The sequence below is a fragment of the Bufo bufo genome, chromosome 1 (genome assembly GCF_905171765.1).
Source record: "Bufo bufo chromosome 1, aBufBuf1.1, whole genome shotgun sequence".
NCBI lineage: Eukaryota > Metazoa > Chordata > Amphibia > Anura > Bufonidae > Bufo > Bufo bufo.
Window position 1 is genome coordinate 231,280,587 of NC_053389.1, and position 20,123 is coordinate 231,300,709.

The 20,123-nt window shown below is 48.1% G+C and overlaps 1 protein-coding gene across 6 annotated transcripts in view; it reads left to right on the forward strand.

The window, feature by feature from the left end:
- The first annotated feature begins 9,936 nt into the window (after window positions 1-9,936).
- Window positions 9,937-20,123, forward strand: part of WNK1 (WNK lysine deficient protein kinase 1) — a 143,105-nt gene continuing 132,918 nt past the window's right edge. For 4 of the 6 annotated variants that reach the window (XM_040436448.1, XM_040436463.1, XM_040436454.1 and 1 more), the window contains exon 1: window positions 9,937-10,711. In XM_040436448.1, coding sequence (XP_040292382.1) covers window positions 10,178-10,711 — 534 coding nt within the window. In that variant the 5' untranslated portion in view covers window positions 9,937-10,177. The remainder of the gene's footprint in view (window positions 10,712-20,123) is intronic. The other 2 variants (XM_040436480.1, XM_040436505.1) reach the window with 2 other exon arrangements.

Below are 20,123 nucleotides of genomic sequence, written 5' to 3' on the forward strand. Positions count from 1 at the left end.
AGCGGTGACAACAGAAGGCGGTCGGCGGGTGGTGACAGGCACCCTTACCTCATCCTTCCTCGGCGGCGTCTGGATCCTGGCGGTGTAGGTCTTACGCAACTCCCGCAACTTCTCCTCCAGCCGGACGATCTGCTCACCAATACTCTCGGTGTCGGAGTCGCTGTTCTCTGCTGGCGCCGCCGGCGCAGGTACAGTCACCGCTGATGCAGACTCGGCCTCTTCAGGTTCTGGACTTGCCTCAGGTCTCCGTCCCATCCGGATGTTCTGGAAGGTAGCACTCAATCCTCTTTGCTGCTCCAGCTCAGATAGTGTCTTCTCCCGACGTGGCAGCTCGGGGGAAGGGTAGGGGCTCACCCATTTCTCCAACACGGTTGGCTGCCAGAAGACGTTCGGCCCAATGAAGGAGCTCCGCTCCTGGAAGGCGTGATGGGCCGGCTCTGGAGAGCGTTCCGGTTCTCGCTCGCAGCCAGAGTAGTCTTCTCCTTCTTCTGCCTCCCAATCCTCAGGTCCTCGCTTCGGACGGGTCACAGCAGTCGCATAGGGGCCTCGCAGGCTCTCGGCAGGGGTGTACTCCACTTCCTCTCCCTCGCGGAGGCTGTGCTGGTACGAAGGGAGGTAGTCTCTCTTGACAGACCTGCGATTCACATAGAGGTCTCTGCCAGTAAGATAGTCCTGAATAAACCCGTAGCCACGGGATTTGTCAAACGACAGCACCACTCCCTTTCTCCTTTCCAGGCGGGGTTGGGTGTGCGTATGTCTTTCATGTATGGTCTTGGTTAGCTCCTCATACACGATCTTAGTCTTAGTATTCCGCTTGATAGCGGCCTCTCGGATCTCCGCCATCAGGGAAGACCATTTGAACGATGGCTGAAAAAAGTCCCTCCATGAGCCATAGTAGGGCTCGGGTTCTTTCTCCCTGGTGCGGCAGGCGGGTTGCTCCGGTCCCGGAGCGTAGGCCGGTGGAGCCTCCTCTGGCTCTACACCGGTGTCAGTCATCTTTTCAATCCTTGGTGCGGACGCTGCAGCAACACTCTGCTCACAATCCAACATGCTCGATCCTTCTGAGGAGAGCGATAGGGACGCGTCAATTAAAGTAGTCAGCTCCTCCCATTGCACTGGGAGGCCGCCCCCCAGGTATCTCAATATAGGGAAGGCGGTGTCCATGCTGGCAGACATGCAAATGTCCAGATAAGCCGTGGCGCCTGCCCTTGACCTTCTTCCCGCCTTTTCCTCAGAAAGGCGCCAATTTTTCCCGCCTTTTCGGGATGAAGGTGACGCAGCAGTAAATTCAGCCAGCTCAGCGGCCATCTTTAGGTACAAACGCTGTCTGTTCACTGACAGCAAGCAGGAATGTTTAAAGTCCACAAAACCACAATCCAATGCGGCGATTTTCTTCCTCTGTGCAGCGCAATACTGTACAGCGCTTTTTAGAAGTTTTTGACACACTTTGGGTATGATTTTTAATCCACAAAGTCCACTTTCATTAAACAGGAAAATTGTCACTTTGGTCACAGGGCACTTGTATAAGGCACAAAGTACACGCTTCTTGCACTATAAAGCGTGCGTATCCTGTTCGTGACGCCAAAAGAGAAGGTGCAGTGTACTCAAGTTGTGCGTAGTAGGTGTTTCTGGGTGTAGTAGTGCAATATACACTAACCTGGTACAGCTGACTCTCTGCAAGGGCAGGTATAGAATTAGAAATAGTTCGTGACGCCAGTGCCAAGTAAACGGTGGCACGCCGTTTGCGGAAAGCAGAAATAAATTGAGGAAACGTGGTGTTAAAACAGAACTTCAACTTTAGTAGTTTGCAGGCAGAGACAATATTGGAAACGCAGTTCCTCAGCATACAGTCGATTTTGCAATTCGGTCGATGCAGGCAATTCAGTACAGCAGGGTAATTACAGAGTGTTGAACACAGGACTTGCAGCAAAGGAGCTTGCACTCTAACTCTGTCTGATCCTGGAATGTAGCAATTCTTCACCAAGGCCCATTAACCTAAGTCTGGCTTTATATCCTTGATTATGGCTTAAATAAGTACCTCCTCTGTTTCTCTCAGTACCTCTGGCTCCTCTGATCTTTGCCTCAGTCTCTCCCAGCTTCCTCAGGCTCTAGAAACTTCTGAGCTCTGGTCTAGACTGCTTCTGCACTCCACACTAGATCAGGTTACACTGCCTTTCCCTTCCTTGACTGGGCCTTATATAAACTAGGGCTCTCTAGCTCCCTCTAATGCCTAAGAGCTGGAATGACACCCCGAGCCGGCCTGTACTTGCAAGTTTCATAGTAACAGGGAAATACATGCATTACATTACATTTTATAAAACTGACATATACCAACTTTCCATAATTAAGGAGGGACGACAGCACACCAAGTGACCTTTGGTAGTGACGGGTATTACAGTTCCCGTACACTACATATAGGCTCGGTCTACGCACCCTTTGGCACGCCCAAGGTCCCGTTGATTGACTTTCAAGTTCTCCTCAGTCTCCCGTAAATCCCGCGACTGCGCCTTCCCGTTTAGCGTTCGGCGCAGTGAGTGAAGGACGCGCTCCTGCTGCCGGCTTCCTTCCTTCGGTGCAGGCGCAGTGAGTTATAAAACATACTGTTATGTACGGCTGACATTAGCCCATCGGTAATGTCAGTCAGCTACATAATGTTATTTCTCATGACAGAAACCCTTTAACACCCAGTGTTAAGCTACGCCCACACAACCACACCCCCTTTGGGGTGTGGCTTAACTTGGCCGGTATTTTTGGTTGGGAAAGGAGGCAACCCTATATGTGACCCCGTCAGTGCTGGGAGGTCAGGCCGGGAACTGACCAATCTTTGCCCTTTCTCAGGCAGTGACTGATAGAAATCTTGTCTCGTCTCTCATGCCTTCTGCTATACTTCTTTACCCAGGAGATGTCTGAACTTTAGAAAACAAATAGTTTAACTTCAAAGCTCCCTATGATCTACTGTACCAGGATTACTCAGATATTTGGAATTTCCTTTAATTACAGACAATATTTGTGGGGAGATATAATAATAAGTGACAGAAGAAAATGAAATGTAAAGAACACCCAGAAGACCATTATCGGAAAATAAATCATATTGAGCAACTGAGGGATAAGATTATAAGCCAACTGTGAGAAGAATTTTTGGGTCCTCCATGTAAATACTTCCTCTCCCTGTGTTCTGACAAGTGTTATCATAGGGCAGGGATGGCCAACCTGCGGCTCTCCAGCTGGTGTAAAACTACAACTCCCACCATGCTGTAGGCTGTGTGCACATGCTGGGAGTTGTAGTTTTGCAACAGCTGGAGAGTCTCAGGTTGGCCATCCCTGTCATAGGGACTAAGGGGGAGAGTTATCAAACTGGTGTTCGCCCCTGACGAAGCATCAAGCAAAACTCGGGTCGGGCATGAACAGGAGGATATATATCTTTTATGATATGTTTTAAACTCATCTTCACTTGTGAGTATAATAAACCTTTTATATCTATCCTTGGCTGACGGTGCATCACTATTTGGACGACCCCTTTGCTAATCCACAGAGTTGCTCAAGGATTAAAGGGCGTTTTGTGTGGATGCCGACGTGTCCCTATGTCTGAAGGTGCATATGGCTCCGAACTAAAGAGGAACACTTCCTGGTGAAATCTGAGCAGCGCGGTCCAATACTTAGAAAGATTTGTTCTGTGAACTTACCCACTTCACTATAGGACCTGCAGCGCACGACGGACAGGCAACGTATTGGAGACTTTTTGATGTAAAGTAAAACTGGCTTAGTTGCCCCATAGCAACCAATCAGATTCCACCTTTCATTTTCCAAAGGAACTCTGAAAAATCAAAGGTGGAATCTGATTGGTTTCCTATTAACCATTTTTGATAAATCTCCCCCATTGTCTTCAATGGGTCTGTGGTCCACATTTTGTGGGCAAGTATAGGACATGTTCTATCTCTTTGCGGAGCTGACATACGGATGCGGAAAGCACATGGATGATCCGCGTGCTTTCCACATCCGTATGTCCGTTCCAAAAAAAGATAGAATATATCTGCAAAATGCGGATCCGTGGTTTCCGAACTGGAAAAGGACACAACGCCTAAATTACATGTACTGTAAGGATCTATTTTCTGTAGGAAATCACCTACCAGGTGGCTTTAATGCTTTTCCTCCTCAAATAACAAAAAAACACATATAGAGTGTCATGGACTTTCTAAAGCACAAAAAGAGAACTTTGTAAAGCACCAAAATTGTCCAAGCGTGTCTCAATTTACCCACAGCCACATACAGTACAGCATGTAGCTCTACAAACATTTTTTTGCCTGACACGCTATTATGGCGACATCTGTGGATTACACACTGTTATGGGGATCTATTGCTGACTCACTGTTATAGGGGAGGTTTGTTAGTCACATATAGGGACATCTGTAGATGACATACTCATGGGGGATCTTTGGCTGGTACATTTCTATGGGGGATCTGTTGTTGACTCACTGTTATGGTGGACATCTGTGGTTGATATAGTGTTATGGAGGACACCTGGGGATGATACACTTATGGGGGATCTTTGGCTGGAACATTGCTATGGGGGATCTGTTGTTGACTAACTGTTATGGTGGACATCTGTGGTTGATATAGTGTTATGGGGGACACCTGGGGATAACACACTTATGGGGGATCTTTGGCTGGCACATTGCTATGGGGGATCTGTTGTTGACTCACTGTTATGGTGGACATCTGTGGTTGATATACTGTTATGGGGGACACCTGGGTATGTTTGGCTGGAACATTGCTATGGGGGATCTGTTGTTGACTCACTGTTATGGTGGACATCTGTGGATGGCATACTGTTATGGTGGACATCTGTGGATGGCATACTGTTATGGTGGACATCTGTGGATGGCATACTGTTATGGGGGACATCTGGGGATGGCATACTGTTATGGGGGACATCTGGGGATGACACACTTATGGGGAGGTCTGTGGATGACATCCTGTTATAGGGACATCTGTGGATGATACACTGTTATGGGGACATTTGTGAATGATACTGTTATGGGGAGGTCTGTGGATGACACACTGCTATGGGGATCTGCTTTTCAGTCAATTTTATGGGGACATCTGTGGATGACACACTAGTATAGGGAATATGTGGCTAACACACTGTTATGGGGTATCTACATCTGACACATTGTTATGGGGTATCTGCGTCTAACACACTGTTATGGTGGAACTATATCTGACATACTGTTCTGAGGACATTTAGTAGTGCATACAAATATAGGAGGATCTGGACCTTTTCAGCTGACACAGTTATGGGAGATTTCATAGTGGCACACTGGTATAGGAGGATCTGTCCATGGACGTGCTATGGAGACATCTGCGGCTGGTTAGAATGAGTCCTGTTTTTAAGGTTACGCGGATGCAGGCTTACTTCTTCTAGCCTCTTGATAGGCAGTAAGACGAGCCAGATGCACTAGTGCGCCTTTGATAAGACATGTGGAACCTCTGAGCCACTAGAAGAGCAGTAAGAAGATGCTATATGGATAAAAGATGAGAGATGGCAGTATAATCCCCCTCACATGACAGCACAGGCCTCAGCTGTTGTCTAAGCTTCACCTGCTGCCTGCGACTGAGGATGCTGGAATCTGACCACAAAGCAACAGGCGGCACAGCCTTTCAGTCAAGACAGGCACTGGCTATACGTATTCGTCCATGTATCTGAGTAGCTGCCAGCAGATAGATATAATATCCAGGACCTGACTATACTAAAGGGCATTTATTGATGGGACCAATCTCCAATACACCATTAATGGTCGCTATATGAAATCTAAATTTTTGTGTAGTTATAGTTCACACTTGCCTTTATGTCAGTGTTTACTGTACTTACAGTATTCTATTCCTGAACCAAGAAGCACATGATGAGCACAGCTATAGGAAATGCTGCAGGAAATGAAATTTTGGGTGGTCAGAATAACCTGTACGGGACAGAAAACTCCAGAAATAAATAACATTGTCATCTGTGGGGGCTTCAAATACTACACGGTTCAGCATGGATACAGTCCCAGCCGTGAGAAGCAATCATATGGAGTGGTCACCATTCATCATATTTATACATGAAGATCTGAACAGAGGTTATGACATCTGCTTATTTCTAGGTATCTCCTTACACCATATGCTGGGATCCACACTCCTGTGCCAGGAGACATACATCAAGGGATGAGCCGGAGGACAACCAGTGGACAACTGGCCAGCAAGGAGGAGGGAGGTGACACACGTCTCAGTCTGTCAACTGGGGCTCAAGTCAAACCCTTTGGCGGACAAATTCACACTGGCTATAAATACCAGGTTATCATGTTTAGTTGGTATTAGGACACATCACCAGCAGGCTTCCCATTTCCTATATATATGAATTACATCTATTCTTCTGTTATCAGGCAGTCCAGGCCCCAGGCAGACAGGATTTTATCAAGTAACTCAAGGTTGTATTTTACCAGGTCTCTTACTTTTTTTTTGCCCAGTAGTTTTCTTAAAAAGAATCGGTGACCACATACCTAGGACCAGGGTGGATTTGATTTAAATCACTAGTCAGTAGGGCTTTATTTAAATCATAGTTTTCTACATAAAGACTAATTCTTGCTGTTATAACTTATAATATACAAGTAGATGAAGATTTTTAGAATAACTTTTCATATTAGTTTGATTAGGTTGATTCTGTATTCATAGGTTTGTAGAAGTTAGGATTAAGGTCTTTTTCTCAACTCTGTTCATGTTATAACGTTTTTGCTGTAAAGAAGAGGCATGTGATCTCTGCTGAGTCAAATTCAGTTTTGAGAACTGAAAAAGTAAGGCCTCTTTCACACTTGCGTTGTCCGGATCCGGCGTGTACTCCACTTGCCGGAATTACACTCCGGATCCGGAAAAACGCAAGTGTACTGAAAGCATTTGAAGACGGAACCGTCTTCCAAATGCTTTCAGTGTTACTATGGCACCCAGGACGCTATTAAAGTCCTGGTTGCCATAGTAGGAGCGGGGAGCGGGGGAGCGGTATACTTACAGTCCGTGCGGCTCCCGGGGCGCTCCAGAATGACGTCAGAGCGCCCCATGCGCATGGATGACGTGATCCATGCGATCACGTGATCCATGCGCTTGGGGCGCCCTGACGTCACTCTGGAGCGCCCGGGGAGCCGCACGGACGGTAAGTACACTGCTCCCCCGCTCCCCGCTACACTTACCATGGCTGTCAGGACTTTAGCGTCCCGGCAGCCATGGTAACCACTCTGAAAAAGCTAAATGTCGGCTCCGGCAATGCGCCGAAACGACGTTTAGCTTAAGGCCGGATCCGGATCAATGCCTTCCAATGGGCATTAATTCCGGATCCGGCCTTGCGGCAAGTGTTCCGGATTTTTGGCCGGAGCAAAAAGCGCAGCATGCTGCGGTATTTTCTCCGGCCAACAAACGTTCCGTACCGGAACTGAAGACATCCTGATGCATCCTGAACGGATTACTCTCCATTCAGAATGCATTAGGATAATCCTGATCAGGATTCTTCCGGCATAGAGCCCCGACGACGGAACTCTATGCCGGAAGACAATAACGCAGGTGTGAAAGAGCCCTTAACCAAGCTTCTGTGATAATATCTTGTAGGCAGAGAAACTGCCCAATATTCTTACAAAAACCTCTGGAAGAGCATGACATTGTGAATGGGTTAATGGAATTTATTTACCTAAAAAATTAAACATATACAGCCTTATTCTATATAATTAAAAAACTAATCTTTATTTCATGATGGAATAACCTTTGGATGGTAATATATTTTCCTTAAAAAGCATTTTATATATAAAAAATCTGATTTAAATAAGAAAAAATCTGATTTAAATAAAAAAAAATCATTGATTTTTATCCACCCTGACTAGGACTAAAGCTGGATATTCAGATGTGCGCTTGCCGGCATATAGTAATGCTCCTTGTCCCATTCTTATGCGTGCCCTCAATCCTGAGAAATAAGCCTTTGTAATATATGCAAATTAGCCCCTTGGTGCAACAAATTCTTTTGTTGGCCACACCTCCACTACTTTGACTGACAGGGCCGGGCAGCATAGATGTACTCACGCCTGGCCCTGAAGTGTCTCTGTGGCATGCTCAGCTCATGTGCAGTACAGGTTTGTTAGGCGTGGACTCCAAACGAATCACTGCTCCTATATCCTGTATTTGACCAGAAAAGGGGCAAGGAATAGTGAAGTACCGCTGCCACTCTTAAATACCCAGCAACTTGTGTCATACCCCTGACGAAGCAGAGGAGAAACCCAGGTCAGGCACATGACGGGAAACCAATTTCAATTATTATATGCCTGTGATTTTATGAAATTTTGTGAGTACAATAAATGCTGGGTATTTAAAGGGGTGATGCTAGGGAGGCTTGTCCACGTTGCGGCCTGCTGGAACTAAAGCTGCTGTATGTGCAGATGTTTTAATCCCTGCGTCAGACGTGCAGGGATAAGAAGCGACGTGGGTGCCAGGAAGCCGGGTAAATATAACCTATATGAGGGGCCCGGGCATTGGGGGGGTTGGATAACCCCCCTTAAGAGTGGCTGGGGTACTTCATTATTCCTTGCCCCTTTTCTGGTCGAATACAGGATATAGGAGCAGTGATTCGTTTGGAGTCCACTCCTAACAAACCAGTGATTTACTAAATCAGAAAACGTTTCACGTATTTCGGACTAGCTAGATCTGATTCTGTTGATTGAGAGCAGCACAGTTTTTCTTCTTGACTTTGAACTTGGTGTGAACGGGAACCATTTCACCTGAAACCTGCAGCGATCGCAGTAGGAGTAACCATTTGGAACCTTGTTTTCTATGTTTTCTACATGTGCAGTACATGGCTGGAGATCACCGGGCAGATGCGCAGACCAGCAATCTCCAGCCACATACTGCGTGCGAGCCGAAAGGACTACAATGAGACGTCAGGTTCGGGCGTGAGTACACTGCCTGGCCTGTCAGCTGGTTTTGGTGACAGGTCCCTTTAAAATCAGCAGCTGGAGCCGCTCAGAGCTGTGCACACCTTCAGGGCCACGTTGGCTATCTCGGACACTTTCATAGAGAATAAATGGAGCGACAGTGCAGCGATCACTTAGTTTATCCCCTATCCTGTGGATAACTTGTAAACTTGACAAAAAACCCTTTAAGAATGCCAGGGTTATGCAACTTTTTTAACGCCTGGACGGCAATATTTTGTCGAATGGTCATTTTTGCACCGTGCTCGCTACGTGGAAGTGGCGAGGGAGTGACAGGAGAAAGATGCTTTATGTGGGTTACATGTGCAATGTACGGTGGCATTAGATGAGCGTCCAGCATGGAACTACCACGCCCCCACCTGACCCCGTTATGGGGTACTGCAGCTCACAGTGCTATTTATGGGGTGGCTGTGGCATCTGGACAGGCTGTATACACTCCTATCTCCTGGTTACAAAGTCACATTTTCTTCTGCAGAGCACATGTGCTTCCTTCCATTCTAACACCTATGAGAACCCTGGTACACATGTTAATATGAATAGCTCAGCCATGATTCATCAGTATACAGCTATTGTGCAACAATTTTTATAGGACAGAGCATAGGCACGTTTAACCGCCCTTTCCATCAAAAACCTCCAGGCCTCAAGCCTCCACAGACTACAATTCCCATCACGCCCTAGGGGTTGATGTGACGTCATTTCCCCATAGGCGACGGAGACCTTAGACGCATGCGTACTTCAGTCAAGGCTTGAACGCTCATGGGTTTGATAGAAATTGCCTAGGGTGGGTGTGGTTACATGCGTGGGCGGGGTTATCGGAGCACAAAACTAAACATTGGGCGTGGTCCTCCTCAAGAACGGTTTTACAGCTTGAAAGCGAAGGCGTGTCGGGACTGTTACATGTGGTGGGCGCGGCAGCTTTTGTTAGTAGGCGTGGCTAGCCAGCAGGGGCATGTCTAGGCGCTCTGAGTGTGTCAGTTTGTCGGGGCTGTGCGCCATTTGACTAAAAGTGTGAAGGGAAAGCGTACGCCTTTCAGGACCGCAGCCGCCTAGTCTCATGTCCGTGTCTCAGCATGGCCTGTGAGCTCCGGCCGTGGGAGCCGACTCACAGCCCGCTGCCCGCTCAGGGTCCAGACCTCCGGCTCAGCTGAGACTAGAACCCCACCACGTCCTTACCTGACACGACCATGTTCCTCGCCCCGCCGCGGCCTGCTAATGGCTCCAGCTCGGATACCTCGCTGGCGCCACCGAGGGAAGAGGCGGACAGTCGGCCTGAGGAATTCCGCCGCCGCCGGCACACCATGGATAAGGACAAGGCCGAGCACCGCTTCTTCCGCCGCAGTGTCATCTGCGACTCCAATGCCACGGCCCTGGAGCTTCCCTCCAACCAGTGCATCTCCCCGCCGGAGTCCGTGGTCTGCCTCCCGGTGGTGCCCGTGCTGCCCCGGCCTGAGGAGGCAGTAGACAACGTCCAGGACACGGTAGAGGCCGCAGCCCCGCCGCCGGCTCCTCCAGAGGCCCCGGAGTCCCGGCTGCCCCGCTCTGTTCCCGAGGAGAGACACCTGGATGATAACGAGGAGCTGGAGACCAAGGCGGTGGGCTTTTCCCCGGACGGACGCTTCCTCAAGTTTGACATAGAGATCGGGAGAGGATCCTTCAAGACCGTGTACAAGGGGCTGGACACGGAGACAACAGTGGAGGTGGCCTGGTGCGAGCTGCAGGTGAGAGGAGCGCTGGGGTGGCGCCAGCAGTGAGGCCTAGTGGAGATGGGGGGGAGGGGGGGTGTACAGGGGGTGTAGTGTAGTGGAGAAGGGGGGCCCCCTTCTGTACAGGGGCTGTAGTGGAGAAGGGGGGCCACTCTCTGTACAGGAGGTGTAGTGGAGAAGGGGGGCCACTCTCTGTACAGGAGGTGTAGTGGAGAAGGGGGGCCACTCTCTGTACAGGAGGTGTAGTGGAGAAGGGGGGCCACTCTCTGTACAGGGGCTGTAGTGGAGAAGGGGGGCCACTCTCTGTACAGGAGGTGTAGTGTATTGGAGAAGGGGGGCCCCCTTCTGTACAGGGGCTGTAGTGGAGAAGGGGGGCCACTCTCTGTACAGGAGGTGTAGCGGAGACAGGGGGCCCCCTCTGTACAGGAGGTGTAGCGGAGACGGGGGGGGGGCCCTCTGTACAGGAGGTGTAGCGGAGACGGGGGGGGGGGGCCCTCTGTACAGGAGGTGTAGCGGAGACGGGGGGGGGGGGCCCTCTGTACAGGAGGTGTAGCGGAGACGGGGGGGGGGCCCTCTGTACAGGAGGTGTAGCGGAGACGGGGGGGGGGGCCCTCTGTACAGGAGGTGTAGCGGAGACGGGGGGGGGGGCCCTCTGTACAGGAGGTGTAGCGGAGACGGGGGGGGGGGGGGGCCCTCTGTTCAGGAGGTGTAGCGGGGGGGGGGGGGGCCCTCTGTTCAGGAGGTGTAGCGGAGACGGGGGGGGGGGGGCCCTCTGTACAGGAGGTGTAGCGGAGACGGGGGCCCTCTGTACAGGAGGTGTAGCGGAGACGGGGGGGGGGGCCCTCTGTACAGGAGGTGTAGCGGAGACGGGGGCCCTCTGTACAGGAGGTGTAGCGGAGACCGGGGGGGCCCAATGTCTGTGAAGGGAGGTAAAACTATCGGCACCAGGGGGTCCATACTGTACACATGTCTGAGACGACAGGGGGAAGACCTATGATATTGGTGACTCCAGATATAGCAACTGGGACCACTGTGACGACTTGGGTATAAAAGGACCAGGATCTACACTGTGGTGCTCAGTGTCTGGGATGGTATGGGCACTTGAAGTCTGAGGTGAGGCCCTCTGTCTGTGGCTGACCAGTTTCTTGTGTAGTGACCAGTGTGACCCAGTATCAACAGTTTCGAGGCTGTGCTTGCTTTGTTGGTGACAGGAGTGAAGCTCAGTCTGAGGCCCAGCATCTGGTGGTGACAAAAGTGGAAGTTGCACAAATGGCAGTAGGGTCTGACTCATCTGTGTTTCTTGTGGCATGCTGGGAGTTGTAGTGTCACTCCTGAGAAGCCAAGTTTCAGCATACCGCCATAACCTCATGTTGCTTGATGGCTGTCAAGAGTAAGATGTATTCTCCCAAACTGCTCAATAAGTAGTTGGCCTGCTGAAGTCTAGTGCAGACTTGAGTTGGTAACGGGGGCATTTTGTTTCGGTGCCGCACAGCGAGGCCTGAGCTTCACTGTGTGATTCAGCACCTCGGGTGGTGGAGAGATGTCACACCTGGAATTAGAAAGCCACTGTCAGTCATAGAGTTCAAAGGGAACGTGACCTCCCTGGGGCCCTCCTGCCTCTCGTGACGAGTGCATCTGCCATAGTTATGAAGAGGCGCAGGACTCTATATAACTTTGGCGGGTCCACTGCCATGTCTAAATGTAAGACCGTTTCTATGCCGTCTTACATTTAGACCATTTTCTACGCCTGTTTTAGGCTTAGAAAATGATAAATAAGATGGGCCTAGCGGCCTGTCCCCCTCCCCACCCACGCCATGTAACTGTTACCCTGGTCCCTGTGATGACAAGTGTCCAGGCCTTATGCCACCAGGTCAGTAAGTTCCTAGTTTTCCGGTGACGCTTTATACGGAAGTCATACTGAAAACTGATAAAATGTTTTTTTCTGAATACCTTCCACTGCGAAATTCGGCCAAGACCACTGGACTAAGCACACCCCACCGGTGTCCCGGAGAGGATGAGTGCTACGGCTAGGTTCAAACTGGAGGGGTGCTAAGGAAAACTGGCTTAGTTGCCCATAGCAACCAGTTAGATTCCACCTTTCTATTTTAAAAGCCCATTTGGGAAAAATGAAAGGATCAATCTGATTGGTTGTTTTGGGCAACTGCTTCATCATCATCATTATTATTATTATTATTATTATTTTCGTAGCACTAGTTTTGTCCCCCTCTTTGTGTGAGATCCACAGCATCCAGATGTACGAACATAAGACGGAAACTGAACCTCGGCCTCTTCCCGTGACTAATTCCTTTATGGTGGTGAATGTGGTACATACCTGTCCACCAGATACGACCTACAGCCTGGCACTAGCTTAGCCGCTGCTAATTATAGTGCAGGGCTCTGATTATGCTAATTGTAGAACGCACTCACCCGCTGTTTATACCTGCCACTTCCTTTCCTTTTTTTTTTTGTCTATTATAATGCACCACTTAAAGGGCCAGCAGAAGGGAATAACGTACGGCGGCTCACCTGGTTGGCAGAGTTCCAGCCTGTGCCCTTAACCTCTTCACTGCTCTCAAATACATGTAATCTATTTTCTTACATTTGTTACTGAAACTCCACGTGCGAATCCAGCATTCTAGCAACTTTCTCGAAGTGTCAAATAGGGTTTTGCAAATTGTGCAACACTTTTCTCTCATTTTTACAGAATTTTCTATTGTCCTCCTATGTACACAGAAATCCTGTTGTCACATGTCTGGGCTGCCACAGCGCAGTAGAGGGCAGAGTTTCATTGGGGGGTATAGGGTAATGAATTTGTTAGGGTGTCTGAAAGTATGCAGCGTTACCGCGTGGCAGAGGAGAGGAATATGCCGGATAAAATGAATCCACTCTTGGGACATTTTTTGCATGAGAACTTTTTATTGATGGGGTTGTCCAGCATTAGAAAAACATGTCTGCTTTCTTCCAGAAACAGCACCACTCCTGTCCACGGGTTGTGTCTGGAATTGCGGCACAGCTCCATATGCAGTCGGTGAGGCAGAGCTGTAATACCACACACAACCTGTGCAGCAGGGTGGTGCTGTTTTTGGAAGGAAGGTGCCATGTTTTCTTAATCCTGGAAGCAGCCTATAGTTAATACGCTACAGTATTGTCAGTGTCGCCCTGGCTGCTGGGTGACCCTGCTGCCTGTCACTTGGCATGGCAGGTTGTTGCCATGCAGACTACATGCCAGATGCTGTCCAGCATGGTCCTTCACACCTATAGCACTCATTTTCCTGCAATTTACAGGTTATGCTCCCTTTTTGAGAAGTGTCAGAATTGCGCTCGCTTGTAACTTCTACTCCTAACCTTGCGAGATAATGAAGATGCTTGGCACTGACTCTTTCCATTATCGCTCTCTGTGGGGGGCGCTCAAATTCGGTTGCTGAACGTGCTGCCAGGCAAACATGGCACACAAGCGGGCAGCGCTGAAAAACATGCTTACTGTGAACAAAAGTAGTCTGTGTGTCAGACTACCATAGCTGGCAGCCTGGTAGTGGATGGGTAGGAGCTGTAACGGGTTGTGAGCCACTCTTTATGCTGGCGCCACCTGTAGACGTGTTGGGTAACTGCTCCTCACCAGTTGTACAATGTCAGCTGACTATAGATTGCACTGAATGGAACAGTAGATGCTTTTCTGAGCCCTCTTCTGCCCCATTTAGGCTTTAAGGGGTAGTTCCTAATAACTAGGTGTTGGCATCACCTAGAATATGTTGCTCCCCCTCTGGTATTGTTGTAAGGACGTAGTGCCGTGTGTACCGGTGACCTCATTCCAAGAGGACCTGGAAGTGCTGAAGGAAGTGAAGCAGATGTTGGTTTCCTCATTACCCCAGAACAATGAATGAAGGACCCGGGCACCGTGACTAGAGGAGCGCTTCCGCCGCTCCTGCAACTCGTTGGGTTACATCATGGGCTCTATTCTTCAGTAAAAAAAAGTGATTTAATGTGCAAACTTTTACACGTTTACTTACAGTGAGAGAGTAACCTTTCTGAGTGCTATCGTTTTTTTAAATTTTTTTTTACCGCTGGGGCAAGTTGGTTGGTGCACTGAGGCTTTTACCCAATTATTGGGAGTACAGTGCAGCTTTCTGTATACAGACAGCAAGCACTGGTACTGAAATTGGTGAGGACTGCAGTTTTCATTATACAACGTTTAGTCTTTAATGCAGTAAGACCCGATGACCCCTTTAACAAGGTCCGTGTTTGCTGTCGTCTCGCGCTTTGTCCGGCCGCACATTCTTCTTGTGCTGTGAGCAAGCATTCATGTTTGCAGTGAAAATATTCCCTCGTCTTGGAAAAGGAAGCACTAAACCTAGTTTGTGCACAGAGCCCATAGCTGCTGCTGCCCCCCCCAAAAACCCTGCGCCCCTGCTGATGCCTGACCTGTAATGACCATGGGTTCTAGTGCAGCCTTTCTGCCTGTGCTGGCTGCACAGTACAGTCCGTGTGAAACATAATGTACTTTGTGTTTAATTTCCACACTACTTCAAGATCTCTGCTTGCTTTTGGAGTATGGAAAGTTTAAACCTGTCTGTAGACCTTGTATTTCTAAAGCTGAAGTATTGTTACAATCCTCAGCGTAGATCTATCCTGTGCTTATGTTTGTTACTTTTTACCTGCTCCTACACATTGTATCAGTCTGGAGAAAAAAATAAATAAATGGGTATAATTTTTAGGGTACGCTCCATCTGCGGCAGCACATCCAGCAGAGAGCAGCGTGCCAGATTTCGCATGATCCGGCATTGCCAGATCCTGTAATTCACCGCCGGATCCCCTTCCAATATAAGGGGGTCCGGACACTTTCCGGCATAAACACAGCTGTTTTTATAGTAATAGAGTAATGAGCGAGCACTCATACACTTGGCAACCAAATTGACATGTGCAGAAAATATTTATTATATCCCCATAAAATACAAGTAATAAAATTTATAAGAACAATGTAGCAATAATATACAACATTACAGTCACATATTGTGGTAGATATGATCAACACTATATTCATATGACTCAATAGTGTCGATAAATTCAATAATATATATCACACCAAGAAACTTCAAGTATATGCTGTTATTTGGGAAGAGGGGGTATTATCTTCTAGCGCTCTATCCCAATTTGGGAAACTGAATGTCACTGAAAATGTTGTAGGTGTATTCACTGGGAGCGCAATATGTTCATAAAGTGTCCACAGGAATCCTGATAATGTGAAAAGTCTCTTATAGCATATCCTTTTAAGCTCGATATGAGCTTTGGATTGGAGAAAACTTTAAATCGATGTTTGGCTTACCGTCTAGCGTCTGCTGTCTCCCTATTGCTTCAATGGAGCTTTAAATATTTGCCGGCTTATTCAGTCGCTCCATACAGCAAGCTGGTTTAAATTTCGCAGGAGTTCCAAAGATCGCAGGAGTTGCCACTCTGTTCCGCAATTTCCTTTGGTGCAGCTTTCGACGATAAGAATAGTTAATCCTTTACTGTAGAGATTTTCTTCTGTATGGCCATACAGTATTATCGGAGGCTTTTCAATGCAGGTACATCACTTGTTTCACCATACGCGTTACGGGTAGATTCACTCTCCCTCAGTGGTCAAGTGTCTGCCTGCTCTGCCTCCATTTTTATCCATTCCTTTGATTGCTTCCCAAATCTCGGACACCTGTTGTTCATGCTACTCCCAGTTTGCAAGGGAATCCTCCCACATAATCAAGGGATAATTCTATACAGCCTTGATTTAAAAAAAAAAAAAAATAATAATTTTTTTTTTTTTTTTTTTTCTCTTACAGTTTCCATGCGTTTTTTATGCGTTTTTTGGGGACACATGCGTTTTTTGGCCCAGATGTCCCAATTGGTGTGATATATCATTATGTGAAATATAAACTTGATATCTGATTGCCAACACTTTTAAAATGACTTTTTATAATAAAATATTATTAAACAAATTTTCAAGATTAAAATATCAATATAAGAATATAAAACAATAAATAATAAATGTGAGGAATCTTGAAAGTTTCATAGGAATCCTAGAGTTTGATACAACTCCTTTACACCACCACAACCTACCACTATTTTTTGTACGCACTATTCACCCCTGTGTGTGAGCTCCTTTACACCACCACAACCTACAGCTGTTTTTGTCCAGCCGGCATTTGTGCCAGGTCGGGCAGGCGGCTGATGCGAACGTACCTTCAGCTGGCAAAAGTAGAATGAAGGTCATTTTATTAACCTTCGGCACTCCAGCTGCTGTGAAACTACAACTCCCAGCATGCACACGTGCTCGGCTGTTCTTCTAACTCCCATAGAAGTAAATGGATCACTCTGGGAGTTGTAGTTTCAGAAGAGCTGGAGTGCCAGAGGTTGCTGATCCCTGTGCTATACCCAAGAACTGTCATTTAAAGGGTTTCTATCACTTCGTATGACATATTTAGGTGTCAGACACTAGCGATCCGCTAGTGTCTGCTCTGCCCAACCATCCTAATATGATAGGTTTTGGGGCAGCCGTTTTGCTAAAATAACAACTTATATCTATATGCTAATGAGCCTCTAGGTGCTATGGGGGCGTCATTAGCACCTAGAGGCTCCGTCTACCTTCATAAACTGTCGCCGCCCAGCGTGTCCCTCCAGCCCGCCCATCTCCCGCTGAATGCGATCCTCTCCGTGCGCGTCTCTGTTCTGCGCATGCGCAGTGAATGTCTGACCGCTTCCCTGCTCAGACATCTCCACTGCGCCTGTTCCTCGGAGCACTATGATGTCATCGGCGCAGGCGCAGTGGAGATGTCTGAGCAGGGAAGCTGTCAGACATTCATTGCGCATGCGCAGAACAGAGACTCGCACGGAGAGGATCGCATTCAGTGGGAGATGGGCGGGCTGGAGGGACGCGCTGGGCGGCGGCAGTTTATGAAGGTAGACGGAGCCTCTAGGTGCTAATGACGCCCCCATAGCACCTAGAGGCTCATTAGCATATAGATATAAGTTGTTATTTTAGCAAAACGGCTGCCCCAAAACCTATCATATTAGGATGGTTGGGCAGAGCAGACACTAGCGGATCGCTAGTGTCTGACACCTAAATATGTCATACGAAGTGATAGAAACCCTTTAAAAGCTTGCAAACAATGGATCTACAACTTTTTAAACGCCAGTTGCTCAAAAATGTTTTGTGTAAATGGCGTTTTCAATGGGGCTGCAAATTATGAGCTTTCCGCATTCATATGTCGATTCTGCAGCCCCACAAAAAAGATAGAAAATGTCCTATTCTTGTCGGTTTTATGGACAGGCATAGGACTGTTCAGCAAAATGCAGAACACACACGGCCCGATATCCGTGCTTTGTGGATCCGCAGTTTGCATTTGCCCTTAAAATGGTATTCCAGTTATAAGTTAAGATAAGGGTTAATTATTAGATTGGTGTGGGTCCTACTGCTGGGACCCTCATCAATCATGAGAATGAGACCCCCAAAATGAATGAAGCGGCAGGGGGTGCTAGACCATGCTGTCTGTGGAACTCCTACAGAGATTAATGGAGCGGCAATGCGCAGGCTCAGCCTGCCTCTGTTCACTTCTGGGGCCCTGTGGGGTACAGGGTCCCTGTTCTTGTGATCACTGAGGGTCTCGGGTGGACTACGAAGCTCTGTCTTGTGGATAGGGGGTCAATGTGACATCCAGAATACTCCTTGTGTGTTGCAGTGACCACCCTACTGTTGGAGTCCTACCCCCATCTTGCTCTGGTTCTTTCCTTGTAGAAGTAACTTGCAGTTTGTGTATTTCTCCTATCATTAGCTGTGGTCCTGTTGTCGCTGCTGACCGTAAAGCGTGTGCTCAGCGCTGCTTCCCATGATAGCATTTGGGTGTGCTGCTGCCTGCCAAGCAGTGCTCTTTGCTGTGCACATGGCAAGGATCTGTTCCGGTTGCTACTTTGTGACTGGAGAGGGACAGCAAAGTATTTCATGGCCTTTTTGTCAGAGAATGAGATCATATATCCCATGTGAACCTCGGTGTGGATGGGGATAGCATTTCATGCTGGCTGAGACCCACAGTGCTGCTCCACAGGCCCTTCAAGCTAGATTTATCCAACCCTCGCTATTGATTCCTACTGTAGAAAGTGATATTCTATGGGCATGACTTCTGCTGGAGTTTGTCATGAAGTTTAACTGTTTGCACCTTGTGTAATTGGGATAATATACTAGTAGGATTATAATCTAGACTATTCTGCTGGTGGAGTCACTGTGTACATACATTACTGATCCTGAGTTACATCCTGTATTATACTCCAGAGCTGCACTCACTATTCTGCTGGTGGAGTCACTGAAAAATTGCCTTGAAAAATGTTGGCGACAAACTATATCAGTTAGGGACAGGAGTAGTTTCACTCCAGAGGCACCGACTGCTGGAGGATGTGCCTGATTTTATGACTAGGCCTGCGTCTCGTCATAAATTAGGCGTGTCCTCCGCCAGCGCAGGGGCTGAGTGGTGTAAAAGCCGGTCTTTGATAAATGACCCCCAGTTACTGCTTTCTGTGTAGATGATACAGGGTGTGTGCGCGGCATCTGATCTTTTAGATGTTGCATTGTCCTCCTGCCTTGTGACTCTGCAGCTGTCATACCAGCGTGCCATGCGGCCTTCCTCTTGTGGTTTGGTGGCGATTTGAAGCCTCAGCACTTCTGTTTGGTGTCACTCCGCCTCTGCCTCATCCTGCGACACTCTTTACAGACCTCCTGTAAGGTTATGATTTTTATTCACAAAAGAACTCTCCCATTCACTGGAAGCAAACAGAGATCTTGCAAGTTGCAAAGAACTGAAACATGGTGTATCAGAAAGTTGCAGAATATATATTATACATTCTACACATACACTTGTTTGTTTCTTGGAACAAAATGGCAGAAAGTTTTAGAACTATCATAAGACCAATTACCGTCCATCAATGGGCACTTTGTAAACTGGGCAGAGGGAAGTCCCAGATTCAGACGAGTTTGGCCACGTTTCTTCAAAGCTGGGGGGGGGGGGGGGGGGCGCACCAATGCCGACCACCAATGATGAATCCTGTGGGGTGGTGGAGGAGTCTTAACACATCCTGCAGTGATCACAACAAAGTTCTGTCAGGAGCATACACTGTGATAAATGGTGTAATGGAGCCCTCCCCACCACGCCACTGGGGACGAGGCCAGGCCCATTGAGTTCCTCCTATTTACAGGGAGGCATCTTCCTCTGGTCGTTAGATGCCAGGGATATTGTGGTTTTCATACGTGCCACCTCCAGTATATGTCTGAGCGGAGCTGGTTTCCTAACAATGAGCGGCCTGTCTGCTCCATGTGACTGGGATAATCTTCAGTCCCAGTACACAGGTAATAGGTACTTTGCTAGGAAAATGGCTGTTTTGGAGGATGTGATCCTTTTTAAGAACAGATCTG